Source organism: Dreissena polymorpha, chromosome 14 (assembly GCF_020536995.1).
Source record: "Dreissena polymorpha isolate Duluth1 chromosome 14, UMN_Dpol_1.0, whole genome shotgun sequence".
NCBI lineage: Eukaryota > Metazoa > Mollusca > Bivalvia > Myida > Dreissenidae > Dreissena > Dreissena polymorpha.
In genome coordinates, this window is record NC_068368.1 from 40470897 (window position 1) to 40484946 (window position 14050).

The 14050-nt window shown below is 34.4% G+C and overlaps 1 protein-coding gene across 6 annotated transcripts; it reads left to right on the plus strand.

Moving 5' to 3' along the window:
- The first annotated feature begins 2519 nt into the window (after window positions 1-2519).
- Window positions 2520-13842, plus strand: LOC127858807 (uncharacterized). 6 transcript variants are annotated; one of them, XM_052396091.1, is made up of 14 exons: window positions 2520-2572; window positions 4504-4604; window positions 4860-5028; window positions 5185-5383; window positions 5667-5688; window positions 5827-5909; window positions 6124-6145; window positions 6335-6417; window positions 6572-6593; window positions 6783-6865; window positions 8151-8246; window positions 8501-10406; window positions 10749-10844; window positions 11124-13842. In XM_052396091.1, exons 1-14 carry the CDS (start codon window positions 2538-2540, stop codon window positions 11366-11368), a joined length of 3162 nt encoding a protein of 1053 aa, XP_052252051.1. In that variant the 5' UTR covers window positions 2520-2537; the 3' UTR covers window positions 11369-13842. The 6 variants fall into 6 exon arrangements, with proteins under 6 accessions (XP_052252051.1, XP_052252052.1, XP_052252053.1 ...); XM_052396092.1 differs by lacking the exons at window positions 6335-6417; window positions 6572-6593; XM_052396093.1 differs by lacking the exons at window positions 6124-6145; window positions 6335-6417.
- The last annotated feature ends 208 nt before the right edge of the window (window positions 13843-14050 follow it).

Genomic DNA, 14050 nt, shown 5'->3' on the forward strand with positions numbered 1-14050 from the left:
GTCTTAACAAATAGGTGCATAAGATTAGTGTTTTCTACTTAAGGTGCAATTTTACTTTAGATTTCTTCGCCACTGATTAAACACCGAGTAATTAAGCGCAATAGCTCAAGCTAACATGTCTATAATAGTAAATGTCCATGTTTTTCAATATTTTAGAGGATTAAACGATCTAATCGATTAACTTTGCAACACCGATTTGTGTCGTTTTGTTCTCATTTCTCAGTTACCTGCCCCATCGGTTATACCGCGAACGGAAATATTTGCTACCATTATCATAAAACCTGTTACACGTGGGATAGAGCCTCAGAAGCATGCCCCACGGCCGGAGGATTTCTGTACAAGATAGCAGATGACGAGTCCTATCAACTGATCTACTCCATAGTTGACGGCAACGGTAATGTTCTATATTTCCTACGTACTCAAAACCACGGACTCTAGATTACACGGATAAGAAAGGGGACCGTTAACCCAAATATCTTGTTGTGTCTAAGTCACGTGACCGTGTCGTAACTATCGATCTTTTATCGAAGCGCCGAGGTTATACATTTGATGTACCCACTCACGTATTTTGTTAAATTATAGTTTCATTTCTAGGCCGATTTTGACAAATTATATATCATTAGAAAGCTTACGTAACGTAGTTTTCAGATATATAAATATATATTAAGTTTTTCTTCTGATTTCGGCAGCCCGGCGAGTTATAACTTTAACTTTTGCAAATATCATACCGTTTTGGAGTTTTAGAATCTAGATTTACGGTTGACATGTTCGTACTTTATACCGATTTGAAGCGTTTATATTTGGAGTTCAGTTTTAAAAATAACATCATTTGGTTTAAAAATGAAAGCAAGTAAGGAATGAAGGCGGAAGAATGTAGCGCGCGGTCCTAACGAACCGAACTGATGCTAAGGTCTTGGCGATTATGCTTTTGTTTAGATACCGGTCATTGAATTTCCTTTGCCATGATTATTATATTTTTTATGGAGTATATTGAAATATTTTGTTCTAGAGACATATCAATAAACAGGCCCGTACCCAGGGTTTGTGCCCAGGGGCCCGGGCCCTCCCAGCTGGCTGTTGAGTTATGATTTTTATTTAAATAATGGGCCTACTGCAAATTTTTCTCTCCTGAAACACAGTACACTTTCACTCAATACAAAAGAGTAGACGTGTTTTCTTGTCCCTGTTAAACAAAAGGATTAGCGCTAATTTACTCGCCGGTGGAGATAAGCCCTAAGGCAATGTTTTCTTATCTCCTTGTACCCACATCCCCGCTCAGTCAATTACCCCTTGGGATCTTGAATGCTTGATTAAACAGGTCTTTTGATTGACCAAGGAAAGAGAAGCAGCGAATGGAAACAACTGACACAGGAGTTCGTAGGTCTGGACGTTGCTGACGTTAATAATTTGTGAAAAACAAATAATGTTGGAAGCAATAAGGCTGTGATGTTGATAATCGTCTTTGTCTAAGTTCAAGGCCCATAACTTCGTCAAAAAAAATGAACCGGAACGAAACTGATACTTCATCTGTAAGTCATGTTGCTAGACTCACACACCAAATATTGGGTCAATATCTAAAAGCTATTTGAAAAAAAAACCGGAAAATGAAATGCCGGACGGATGGACAGACGGACGGACGGTCCGATTGCTATGTGCCATCCTACCGGGAGCATAAACATCAGTTCTACATTTGAAAGAGTTGCGTAAAAACCTCCTGAAAACGGTTGTTAAAGTTCGATTGGTCATTGTCGGCTCGGGTACTATTAAAAGTACCCCAAAACTCTGACTCTAGGATAGGCGCCCCCCCCCCCGGAGAGGTGCCACCTCAAAGATTTTTCACTGGGCGGATATATGACCCCTCAATGATTTTTATTTGGCGGAGAACTTCCCTCCTGCTAAAAATTAGGGGGCGAAGTAATGTCGTCTTGTCAGAATTGATGATCCGGATAAGTGCCCCCTAAATTTTGTTTTCCCCTTAAAGTACACCCTGAGCAGATTGATCCTGCAGGATTTGTCTATTCAGGTGGTGCCTTATAAACGAGGAAAATTGTGTGTGTGTGTGTGTGTGTGTGTGTGTGTGTGTGTGTGTGTGTGTGTGTGTGTGTGTGTGTGTGTGTGTGTGTGTGTGTGTGTGTGTGTGTGTGTGTGTGTGTGTGTGTGTGTGTGTGTGTGTGTGTGTGTGTGAGTTTGTAAAACCTACCAACCGGGGAAAATCGTATGAATACACACCAACAAACCGGGGAACACCTACCAACCGGGGAATTCCCCGGTTGGTTTTAGGCGAAAATCTCTGATCTACGTGTATGAAATACCAAACTGTCAATTTAAATTAGAAATCCAACGCCTTCCCCGATTAGCGGGTTTGTGGCATGCACAAAATGTATACAAATCTTGACCATATTACAAACGAGTGTGTATCCAGGCTTATAACAGTTCCCCGGTTGCGCTGTTTAAAAATCATACACTCGGTATTTACAGAGACGTAGATAATCTACGTCTCTGGTATTTATATCATTTAGTGAAAGTAAGTTGGAAAAATGGAGTTTCGACCAAACAAACGCATTAAACTAAGGTAAGTTTTTTAATTATGTTTACAATTTTTAATTACTATTAAAAAGCGCTTTTATGCAAACGTTAAAGTAATACTGGAAGACGAATTCTAAAGATCGATTTATATAAATATCATTTGATTACAAAGCTTGTTTTACGGTACATATTTCACGAATATATTTTATAAATATACGTTAAACAAAGTAGAGCTCTAGGCAGTTTTTAGCTCAACTATATATATATATATATATATATATATAACTATATAACTATATATATATATATATCCTACTCACCCCGGCGTCGGCGTTAGCGTGAGCGTTAGCGTGAGCGTGAGTGTTGGAATGTTAAAGTTTGCGTACCACCTCAAATAATGTCTATGTCCCTTGACATATTGCTTTTATATTTTGCATACTTCTTTACGAACATGACCCCAATCTATAAACAAGAGCAGACAACTGTAACAAGCATCTGGTAAGAATTATGGTCCCCTTTTTCCACTTAAAATATGCATATTATTGATAAATCTTTGTTAAAGTTTACGTACCACCTCAAATATTTTATATGTGCCTTGACATATTGCTTTTATATTTTGCATACTTCTTAAGCAACATGACCCCAATCTATAAACAAGAGCAGACAACTGTAACAAGCATTTTGTAAGAATTATGGCCCCTTTTTTCCACTTAAAATATGCATTTTATTGATAAATCTTTGTTAAAGTTTACTTACCACCTCAAATATTTTCTACGTCCCTTGACATATTGCTTTTATAATTTGCATACTTCTTTACCAACATGACCCCAATCTATTAACAAGAGCAGACAACTGTAAACAGCATTTTGTAAGAATTCTGGCCCCTTTTTTCACTTAGAATATGCATAGTATTGGTCATTCTATGTTTAAGTTTGGGTATCACCTTAAATGTTTTCTTTGTCCTTTGACATATTGCTTTCATATTTTGCATACTTCTTTACCAACATGACCCCAATCTATAAACAAGAGCAGACTACTGTAAACAGCATTTTGTAAGAATTATGGCCCCTTTTTCCACTTCGAATATGTATATTATTAATAATTCTTTGTTAAAGTTTGCGTACCACCTCAAATATTTTAATTTTCCATTGACATATTGCTTTCATATTTTGCATACCTTTTGACCAACATGACCCCAATCTATAAACAAGAGCAGACAACTGTAACAAGCATTTTGTAAGAACTATGGCCCATTTTCCACTTAGTAACTTTGAATATTTTGTTAAATTTTGTGTTTACATCGACTTTACTTCTAAAGTATCAAGGCTATTGTTTTCAAACTTCAAATACTCTCTTACTATCATGAGGGTACTGTACCTGGCAAGTTGAATTTTACCTTGACCTTTGACCTTGAATCTGAAGGTCAAATTAATAAATTTTGATTAAATTGCCATAACTTCTTTATTTAGGATCAGATTTGATTCATACTCTGACAAAACAACACTTATCTGATATACCACAATGGACTTCACCCAAACCATCCCACACGCCCCACCCTAGAAATCCCCCCCCCAAAAAAAAAAGTTTTTTGTTTTTCCTCATTTTTTAAACATGTTAAAATAAACATTTTTTTAAGACCGTCCAACCATCCCACCCAAGCTATTGCTATCAAACTTGAAATACAATCTTATTAGCTTGTTTTATGTCTTTATAAATAATGTTCAATAGATTGTGGAAAACATACCTGAACTCAGAATCGTCTATAATGTACCACTTCTTTAAAACATAAGCGATCAATATGTTTCAATTATGGTCCTCTTTCAGTTAGAATATGACTATAGTACCTTGACCTTATTGAATATGAACAATTTCCCCATGATGGCTTACTTTACACTGTCAAGCACTTGAATAGTCGAGCGCGCTGTCTTCTGACAGCTCTTGTTGTTTTCTTATCGACATTTCCATTTTAACATTTAGTAGCCAAAAGGGTCCAAGTCCCCTTGATCTCGCAAGAACGTACTGCCAGAATTACGTTGATCCACCAGGTTTTGAAGTAAAAACCGTCAATGATGTCATAGGTACAAATATTTTTGTATATGGTTATATTTAAGGTCGTTTAGAAATTATAAAAGAACATCGTAGCCCCTTTCCATTAAAAAGAAGAAAACAAACATGGACTATTGGGTTACTTAATACTGGGCAGAAGTATGGAAAAATCATAAAGATTTATTGATTATTTATGAATAAAAAAATATTGGCGCCTATATCTAGCCTTCAATTATATGACCAAAATGATTATTAATATAAAATGTCTACAAATATAAATATTTCAGGCGAAGGAGTCTTTGCCACTAAGCCTTTTAAAAAAGGAGACTTTCTTCTCGAATACAAGGGGGATCTGATAACACGAGTAAAACATGCACGGCAATTAGAAAAGGAGTATGAAAAGGAGGGTCAAGGCAGCTTCATGTACTTTTTTAAATACAGAGACAAATCTTGCTGGTAACTACAAATTATCTTCACTTTGCACATAAAACGTTTAAATCACGCCATTAGAAGAAGAATTATCTTTATTTTTTTCACCATAATAATTAAATATGGCATGCGCGTTATTTTAGTATAAAGCATCAGAAGTGTTTATTTAAATGTCTTATTCAGTATTGACGCTACCAACGATATATTTCATGAGGGTCGAATGATAAATGATGCCGAAAATGGAGACGCAAAACAAAATTGTGTAATGAAAATAGTTGAAGTCAACCAAACTCCCCATCTATGCACTTTCGCCGACAGAGACATTGCAATTGGCGAGGAACTCCGATATGATTATGGAGTACCAACACTTCCATGGAGAAAGGTACATTCTATTGTAAAGATGTCATCTGTGATGGATTTATCACTGATATTTATCAAATATCACATTTTAAATTAGCTTTAAATGTCTTTTGAATTATTATTTTTATAAACATAGCCAATCAGTTGTATGATTACATTCATGTTCATTCATGAGTTATTCATGTTAAATAGAGATATTCATATATCTTTTTGCCGTGAATTAAAATGTTTAATCATTGAACGTCGTCAAGCTCTACTTTAATGCGGTCTGTCTGATAATGTGTATTTGTTATTTGAATTTTCAGAAATGCACGAAGCAAAAAATGGGTATGTTTCACAGTGATTTTGTTATTACTACACATGCATTAATACAAATGCGTTGTTCCCAATGGTTTCATAACTAACGAACTTTCTTACACTGCCTAGATTATGTGTAATACCAATTTTTATTGTTGTTTTGAATAGGCAACCCAATGACTACTAGATCTACGGACAGCCAGGAACCAGGACAAACAACATCCATACACAGGGAAGAAGTCAATGAGACGGTTTGTAATATTTCGCAAGGTCGAAGCTACTAAGGCGTATGTTCTGGTTGGTTTTGTCTTCAGTGAAATAGGCGTAATTTTGCCTTACTAAGGCGTATTTTCTGGTTAAATACCTTTTAGCTGTGAATTAAAATGTTTTATCATTGAACGTCGTCAAGCTCTACTTGAAATGCGTTCTGTCTGATATTATGTATTTGTTTTTTTGCATTTTCAGAAATGCACGGAACAAAAAAAGGGTATGTTTCACAGTGATTTTGTTATTACTACACATGCCTAAATACATATTATGAACATCATGAAATTATTGTAAATGTTGTACAAGGAATTAATGTCAATGCGTTGTACTTAATGGTTTCATAACTAACGAAATTTTTAACACTGACTAGTTTATGTGTAATACCATTTTTTATTGTTGTTTTAAATAGGCAACACAATGACTACTAGACCTACGGACAGCCAGGAACCAGGACAAACAACATCCGTACACACGGAAGAAGTCAATGAGACGGTTTGTAATATTTCACTATGTTGAAGCTACTTAGGCGTATTTTCTGGTTAAATACCTTTTAGCCGTTTGTTTTATGTTTTATCATTGAACGTCGTCAAGCTCTACTTGAAATGCGTTCTGTCTGATATTATGTATTTGTTTTTTGCATTTTCAGAAATGCACGGAACAAAAAAAGGGTATGTTTCACAGTGATTTTGTTATTACTACACATGCCTAAATACATATTATGTATATCATGAAATTAATGTTCATTGTATACAAGGAATTAATGTCAATGTGTTGTACTAAATGGTTTCATGAATAACGAACTTTTTAACTCTGACAAGATTATGTGTCATATCATTTTTTATTGTTGTTTTGAATAGGCAACACAATGACTACTAGATCTACGGACAGCCAGGAACCAGGACAAACAACATCCGTACACACGGAAGAAGTCGATGAGACGGTTTGTAATATTTCATTATGTCAAAGCTACTAAGGCGTATTTTCTGGTTTGGTTTAGTCTTCAGTGAAATGGGCGTAATTTTGCCTTAAATTATATTGTGCCAATATTTATTCCGGGTGATGCTAATTGGTTTTTGAGCTTAACATAACACCTTCGTCAATGGTCATTATATTATAGCACACGTTATGCGAATTTTAAAAGAATAAAATATTGTTTACCAGTTGAAGTGACTTTGAACTACTTGTCTTTCAAAATCTTCATATACACAAAGAATTTAAAATGTACACCTGTCAATGAAACTGGTGCGCATGTGTATTAACCACTGTAGTTTATAAACATCGACTTCATCATAATCACAAAAACGTTAATTATCGCTTATCCAAGAAGTGTTATATCATTAATTTTAGTATTCAGTGTAAAACTTATACGCTGCCAATTACTGTGTATGAAACTCTGAGACATTAGGACATTTAACTTGCCTGTTACATATGGACATTGGTTGATATTTTATCTTAACGACAAAAAAACAATAGCGTCTACTCGATATTTTGCTATACGATACATTCTGACATGGCTAAGAAAAGATAGTTCATTTTACACCAACCACCGCACAATACATACAGGATTTACCGTGAACCACAGTCCGTTCACCAGTTCTTTTTTCTTTCAACACATTTGTCCAGAGAAGTACAATACCTTTCATTTAACCGTGCATACATTTTGTCGTATTAGTATCAGTAAAAAATATTCCTTGTATACTTTTTCGAACTTTGATAACATGTTTGGAACAACCTGGTATATGTTAAGACATGCTACGTCGGTGTATTTAGCCAATCTTTAAAAAAGCTTGATACATTCAAGATGAATAATCAAAGATATGTTAAATTTGAAACCGTTTTGTTGAAATTGATCATTTAAATGCAACCTTAAAAAAAGGTTTTATGGGTGTTTTTCAGTTTGTTATTATGTCGACAAAACAAGCTATCAATCTGTTTCAAATCTTCCCCAATGACAGTGAACGGCAAAAAATAAAACATGTGATGTAAGATAAGCAAAAGTAAACTATTTTGGACGAAGGTGAATTAAACTTGTATTATACCATCGGTTGCAAACATTTACACAAAATTCTCATGTCACTTAGATTTTCTACATCATAATAAAAAGCCACATGAGTGATGATATCAATTGAAAATGCTGCTAATAAAGAATTGCAATTTCAACTGACACTAAGTAACTCGGATGTATGAATCTTACTCTATTATTGTCTCATTGAATTGTGTTGCAGAGTACCGAAACTAAAGCACATAGCGACACTGCACAAGAGCACAATTCACAAGATGCAGCAGAAAATATGCTGAACAGTGAATCATCGGATATCGATGTACGTAAACTTATTACGATTTTGTGATTGCAATACAGTACACACATTTAAACATTTTATCTAAGACTACATATAGTTCAGATTTTGTTTTCAAGCTCTAGTTTCAAACTGTAATTAAGACATGCATTCTGGTAAGTGTTATGTTACACTTACATATTTTATGGATGTAGTTCACGAACAACAAATTATGATATTGTCATATTTATATATTATGTATATGATCTCACACAAAGGAAAACAAATGTATTTTACAGGATAGTGACAATGACAAAGATTATATTCCGGAAGAAGGCGATGCATCGTCAGATGAGTCGGTAGCTGTTGACATAATACCAAACATTCAAAGATTTCTAAAGACGACAGCGTCAACACTACCTCCTGTTGAATCCGTGCAATCTCGGGAACGGGACGATTCATCTGCAGAGGCACACAAAAACAAAATCACCATCGCTCAAACAAATAACAGTGAATACAGACATTACGATAAGAAATTTTATTGCATGTTTTGCGAAAAGGCTCAAACAAAACTAAAAAAACATTTGCTTTCGCAGCATAAAGATGAACAAGATGTGAAAGATCTATTAAATACGGAAAATTCAGCAGAAAATAAAAAAATGTATGAAAAAATAAGGAACGTTGGGAATCATCTCCATAATGTTAAAGTATTGCGAGATGGCCAAGGACAGCTGTTTGTGTCATACAGACAACGTCACAATCAACGCGTAGCTGCAGACGAGTATGGACCTTGTCCTTACTGTTACGGGTATTACCCGAAGAAAATCCTGTGGAGGCACAATAAAAAATGTAAGTTTGCAAATGCAGCGGGATCAAGAAAACGACTCGCTTTAGAGAGCAGCCTGCTATTACCAAAATCAAAAGAAGGAAGCACTATTTTAAGACGTGTAATCGAGTCCATGAGAAACGACGAAATAAGTCGCATAGTAAAAAGTGATAATACAATCCTTGCATTCGGTGAAAAACTCTGTACAAAAAGGGGCCATGATGAAGAGCAACACAATTATATTAGACAGAAGTTAAGAGAAGTTGGTAGATTGCTGAAAGACATGCGATCTTGTTCAGGCAATGTTGAAAAGTCTTTGGAGAATTTCATGTATCCAGATGCTTTCAAATTTATTACACAATCTTGCAAAAACGTTGCAGGCTTCGACGGAAACACCAATACTTATGCTACACCATCATTAGCCTTAAAGATTGGCACAACGCTTCAGAAATGTCTAAAAATTCTAATTTCGAAAGGAATCGAAACAAACAATCGGGATCTGCAAACAAGGGCTGAGGAGCTTTCCAAACTATTTGAAATTAATTGGACGGATGACGTGTCTTCCAATGCCTTAAGAACACTTCATGAGGCTAAGCAGAACAGTCAGAAAGGACTGTTGCCATTGGCAAATGATGTCAAAGTAATGTCTGAATACTTACGACATGAAGCAGAAACACATGCAAATACCTTACAAGGATCAGCAAGTGATTGCGAGAAAAGGCAAGCATGGCATAAGTTGTCTGAAATCTGCTTGTGCCAAACTATTCTGTTTAATCGAAGACGATCAGGCGAGGTGTCAAAAATGACAGTCGAAGAATATTCAAAAAACAAATTGACAAATGACGATGGAGAATTAGATGGATGTTTAACAAAACTGGAAAAAGACCTGTGTCGTTATTTTTACCGTACAGAGATTATTGCAAAACGAGGTCGAATAGCTGCAGTACTTTTTCCAAGACAGGTGAAAGAAAATATCGACCTCCTCATACGCAGCAGAAATTCTCTAACAAACTGTTTCAATAGTAAATATCTTTTCCCAACAAAATCTGCATCATCGCATATTCGTGGGACAGATGTATTACGTTCAATTGCAATTGACTGTGGAGCTGAACATCCGGAAAGGCTTCGTTCTACAAAGTTAAGGAAACATATTGCCACAATGACTCAGCTTTTTAACTTGTCTGAAAATGAATTAGACATTCTAGCTAAATTTCTTGGTCACGACATTCGGGTACATAGAGAATTCTACAGATTACCAGATGGAACCATGCAGGTTGCCAAAGTCAGCAAGCTGCTCATGATGATGGAAAGTGGACAAATTACCAGAAATTCTGTCAATTCGCTAGACGATATTGATGTTGACGACGAATGTATTGAAGGTATGTCGCATTTTCAGTGTTAAATTCATACAGTAAACTTGTATAATGTTAATAATGGGCTCATTACCGAACTTGATAACCTGAAGTGATAAAAAGAATTACAAACATTTTCTGAAATATACTTGTGTTATGCAAGGAAATTCTTTTTTTATCATAGGCGACCAAGTAAGGTGGAATGTAAAGTCTACACGCATTTTGTGCTCAGTAAGGTTTACATTGGCTACTTCTAATTTTTCAATTTCAATGCACTAACTGCATATTTATTTGGTGTGCTTCGGTTGTTTCCATCATTGTTATATTATAAACTATACATAATTTTTGATCTTGTGATTTACACGACAGATGAACAATATTCTTCTGAATCATCCGAAAATGAAAATAGTGAGGACCTTGAAACTCTGCTTCCCAGCACCAGTCAACCAAAAATAACAGACAAAGGTATGCATACACATGTGAATGCATTTAAGTTATGTATCTCCAGGTTTCTTATGTTTCTTAGAACATGATTTGCTTACATGTAATTGTTTGATTCATTAGGCAAAATAATGTTTCCAAATTTGTCGTGTGACATCGATGTCATTATCAGGTGCCGTAAGTACCTGGGCGCTTTTGTCGTAATTTTGCTATAAAAAATTGTACTGAAGTAGATATATTAATATGAATATCTTACACATAGCAGTTAGCGACGTCATATGGTGTTTTATTATCCATGTACAGAAAAGGGTACTTCAAATACCAGGAGAACAAAACAAGCAGCCAAAAAGCAATGGAGTGAAAACGAAAAAGGAGCTGTTCACAGACACTTAGATCGTTTTTTGATAATGGGTAAATTACCAGGGAAAAAAGAAATACTTGCATGTATTGAAAGTGAGAATGACCTTCACAACAGAAGTTGGAAAAATGTCAAAGACTTTTGCAGAAATTTAATTGAAACAAAAAAGCGACGGGGACTTTTAACTTAAAAAAATACTACACATATAATGCACGTTTAGGAGAATACGTTAAAGGATGAAGTTGTCACATGTGTTTTGTGTGTTTTCTTGTTCTATATACTCTTTTCGAAAACGATATATGTGTGCTTATTGTATTTAAATGTTTTATTAATACGGTTCAGTCAAAAACGATATTTGTTCATAATCATATCGCCGAACAAATTAGGATTGGTATATAGTTCGGCCATAGAGTGTTTCTTTGTACTTTCTATTACGAGTTTCTACGAGTTTCTCACTATACAAGTTATTTTTTACCCCAAACTTGGTCAATATGAATGAATATAGCAAACATGATAACAAATCAATCTAGAAGGCTAAACGTTCAGAGAAGGCACAAAAATTTAGTCGGATAACTGGAAACAAACATTTTGTTCAAGCATAACAAACAAACACTTTTAGATGTAATAAGATAAATGTAAATAACATAAAAAACTACTGCTAAACTACTGCTTCAATGTGAAGAATACAAATGAATATTTTGTCAATTTTACAAAATTTGTTTTGAATGACAGGTGCCTGACTTGCAGCTGAGTACTTAATAGTTATTTTAAAGTAAAAATTTACCAATATGTAAATTATTGCGTAAATATCGCACTAGAATTGATAAAATAGTTGTTAAATATTACAACAATTTCCTACACATACTTTTGTGCATTTGTTTTGCGTGTAGATATTCACATTAACTATCAATTCACATACCCATTTCCCAGGCTAAGATATTGTTAAAACAATGTATCGCGTTTGCGACTGACCTCTTTTATGCATTCTAACACAAGCTATTTACTTGTTTTTTCGAATACTCTGCATATACACACACTTGAACAAGCTGTAGATAACCTAGAACAAAACATATTTGAAACATATATTTATATGTGATATGTAAATGCATGCACAAAGCTAATAATTAATCATGTTTATACACTTTGCGATATTATGCTATAATGTCGGTTGTTTTAAGTGATTAATCATTATGTTAACCATGTTATCTGCCATCTGGAATGTAATTAAGTGTTTTGACATGTATGCGAAATTGATCTTGTTCGATTTGGTGCGGTATATTCAGAATTGAGTCACACTGTTATAATTTTCCTGTTGGTACATATTATTTTTAAGTTGGCACCAACAAGGGTCTAACAATTGATCCACATGTGCACTCCCCAGTAAGAATATATACTATAATGTAAGTGATTTAAAATAATATGTAACTACGTGTTTGATAAGTGTTTGCTTTGGTACATATTTAATTATTAGTGTTTTTATATAATGATAATGCTGTCAAAGTCAGCGGTGCTTATACGTGTATAACAACATTAATTATAACTTTTATATGGTTTTCTAATAATAATACATGGTTGACACATCGGCATAAATTTTCAGTGCTTAAAATACACTCTTTCTATTATATTTTATGCAAAAATTAGCTACATAAGTTGGTTTACATAAAGGTAGTTTGAACAAAATACGTGAATTCAAATCTTGAAAAAAGGTGTTTGGTTTGCAAGGGAAAACTAAGCGATTGCCAGTGACTATTTTCCTTAAAATATAAGCTGTTATTTCGACAGGTAGAATTAAATGTAAGTTCATTATTAACGTTAACCCGTTTTTGGCATTCTCTACTCAAACAAGTGCATACATACTGTATTATTTTAATACAGCACATGTGTAATGGTATCACAGTTGTAGAATTGGAATTCATATATTATAACAATAAATACTGATCATTATTCAGATTGACCTACCGCCGTAGACTAAGTCACTGGCGTATCAAAATGCATTGTTATCAAGTCGTTTTGCTAGTTTACTAAACTATTTTGTTTCTCAGGCCTCGCCACATTCGTTGTGAAAAGTTCATGATTGTTTAAAGTTACAGATTTTATTATTTTTGAAAATGCAATTAGTGTATTTAAGACAATTTAAGTGAAGTGGAAGTTGCCATGCGTGTGAATGAATTTTCTGATGTTTACCTGTTTCAGGGGATTAAATGCATGAGTTATTTTATAATGTCAGAGTAAGGACAAAGTAAATTTACACTACTCAATCTACATGCATATGGACAGTTCTACTTTTAGGATAAAAAACTTCATAGTACGTGAAAATCGTGAATATTTTTTTCTGATGGACACAAGGAATTAAACAAATAAGCCGCCTCCCCCTCTCCTTCATTCGGTTTAACAAATAGCGTGGCCTGAAAAAAAATAACATTATTTTTTTGTTTTAAGAACGAATTGTATTCATTTGTTGTTTAATTGCACCATGATTGTTATGGTATAATGCAGCACTTGCATGCTTGTAGTCGGCTTATAGCTAATAAAGTCATAAATGTATTGTTTGATTTGCGTTATGTCTCTTATGCTTATTTTGATGTGAATAATATTTGAGTCAATCAAATGAGGCATTTTTGTAGAACTTATATAAGGTCATATAATAAACATATTTAATTTAAATATTGTTTCATACATATTCTTTTCAAATTTGTACTAACTTAAATATTATCCATGAACGTGCACGCCATTGTCCTATTAACAACGGTACCATGATTACACACAATTACCCCTGTTGGTAAACGCAAGTTCCCCGTTGGACATTATTGAAGTTCTACAGTGATAGCGCGCTTAAGTTCCTCTCTTGGTTAACACAATTCCCCTGTTGGCA

Excerpts from the sequence above, each read along its gene's own strand:
- LOC127858807 (XM_052396091.1), top strand. The coding sequence starts at position 2,538 with ATGGAGTTTCGACCAAACAAACGCATTAAACTAAG. Across the intron at positions 4,605-4,859 it reads AACCGTCAATGATGTCATAG|GCGAAGGAGTCTTTGCCACT; the intron begins GTACAAATATTT and ends TAAATATTTCAG. Across the intron at positions 6,594-6,782 it reads ATGCACGGAACAAAAAAAGG|GCAACACAATGACTACTAGA; the intron begins GTATGTTTCACA and ends TGTTTTGAATAG.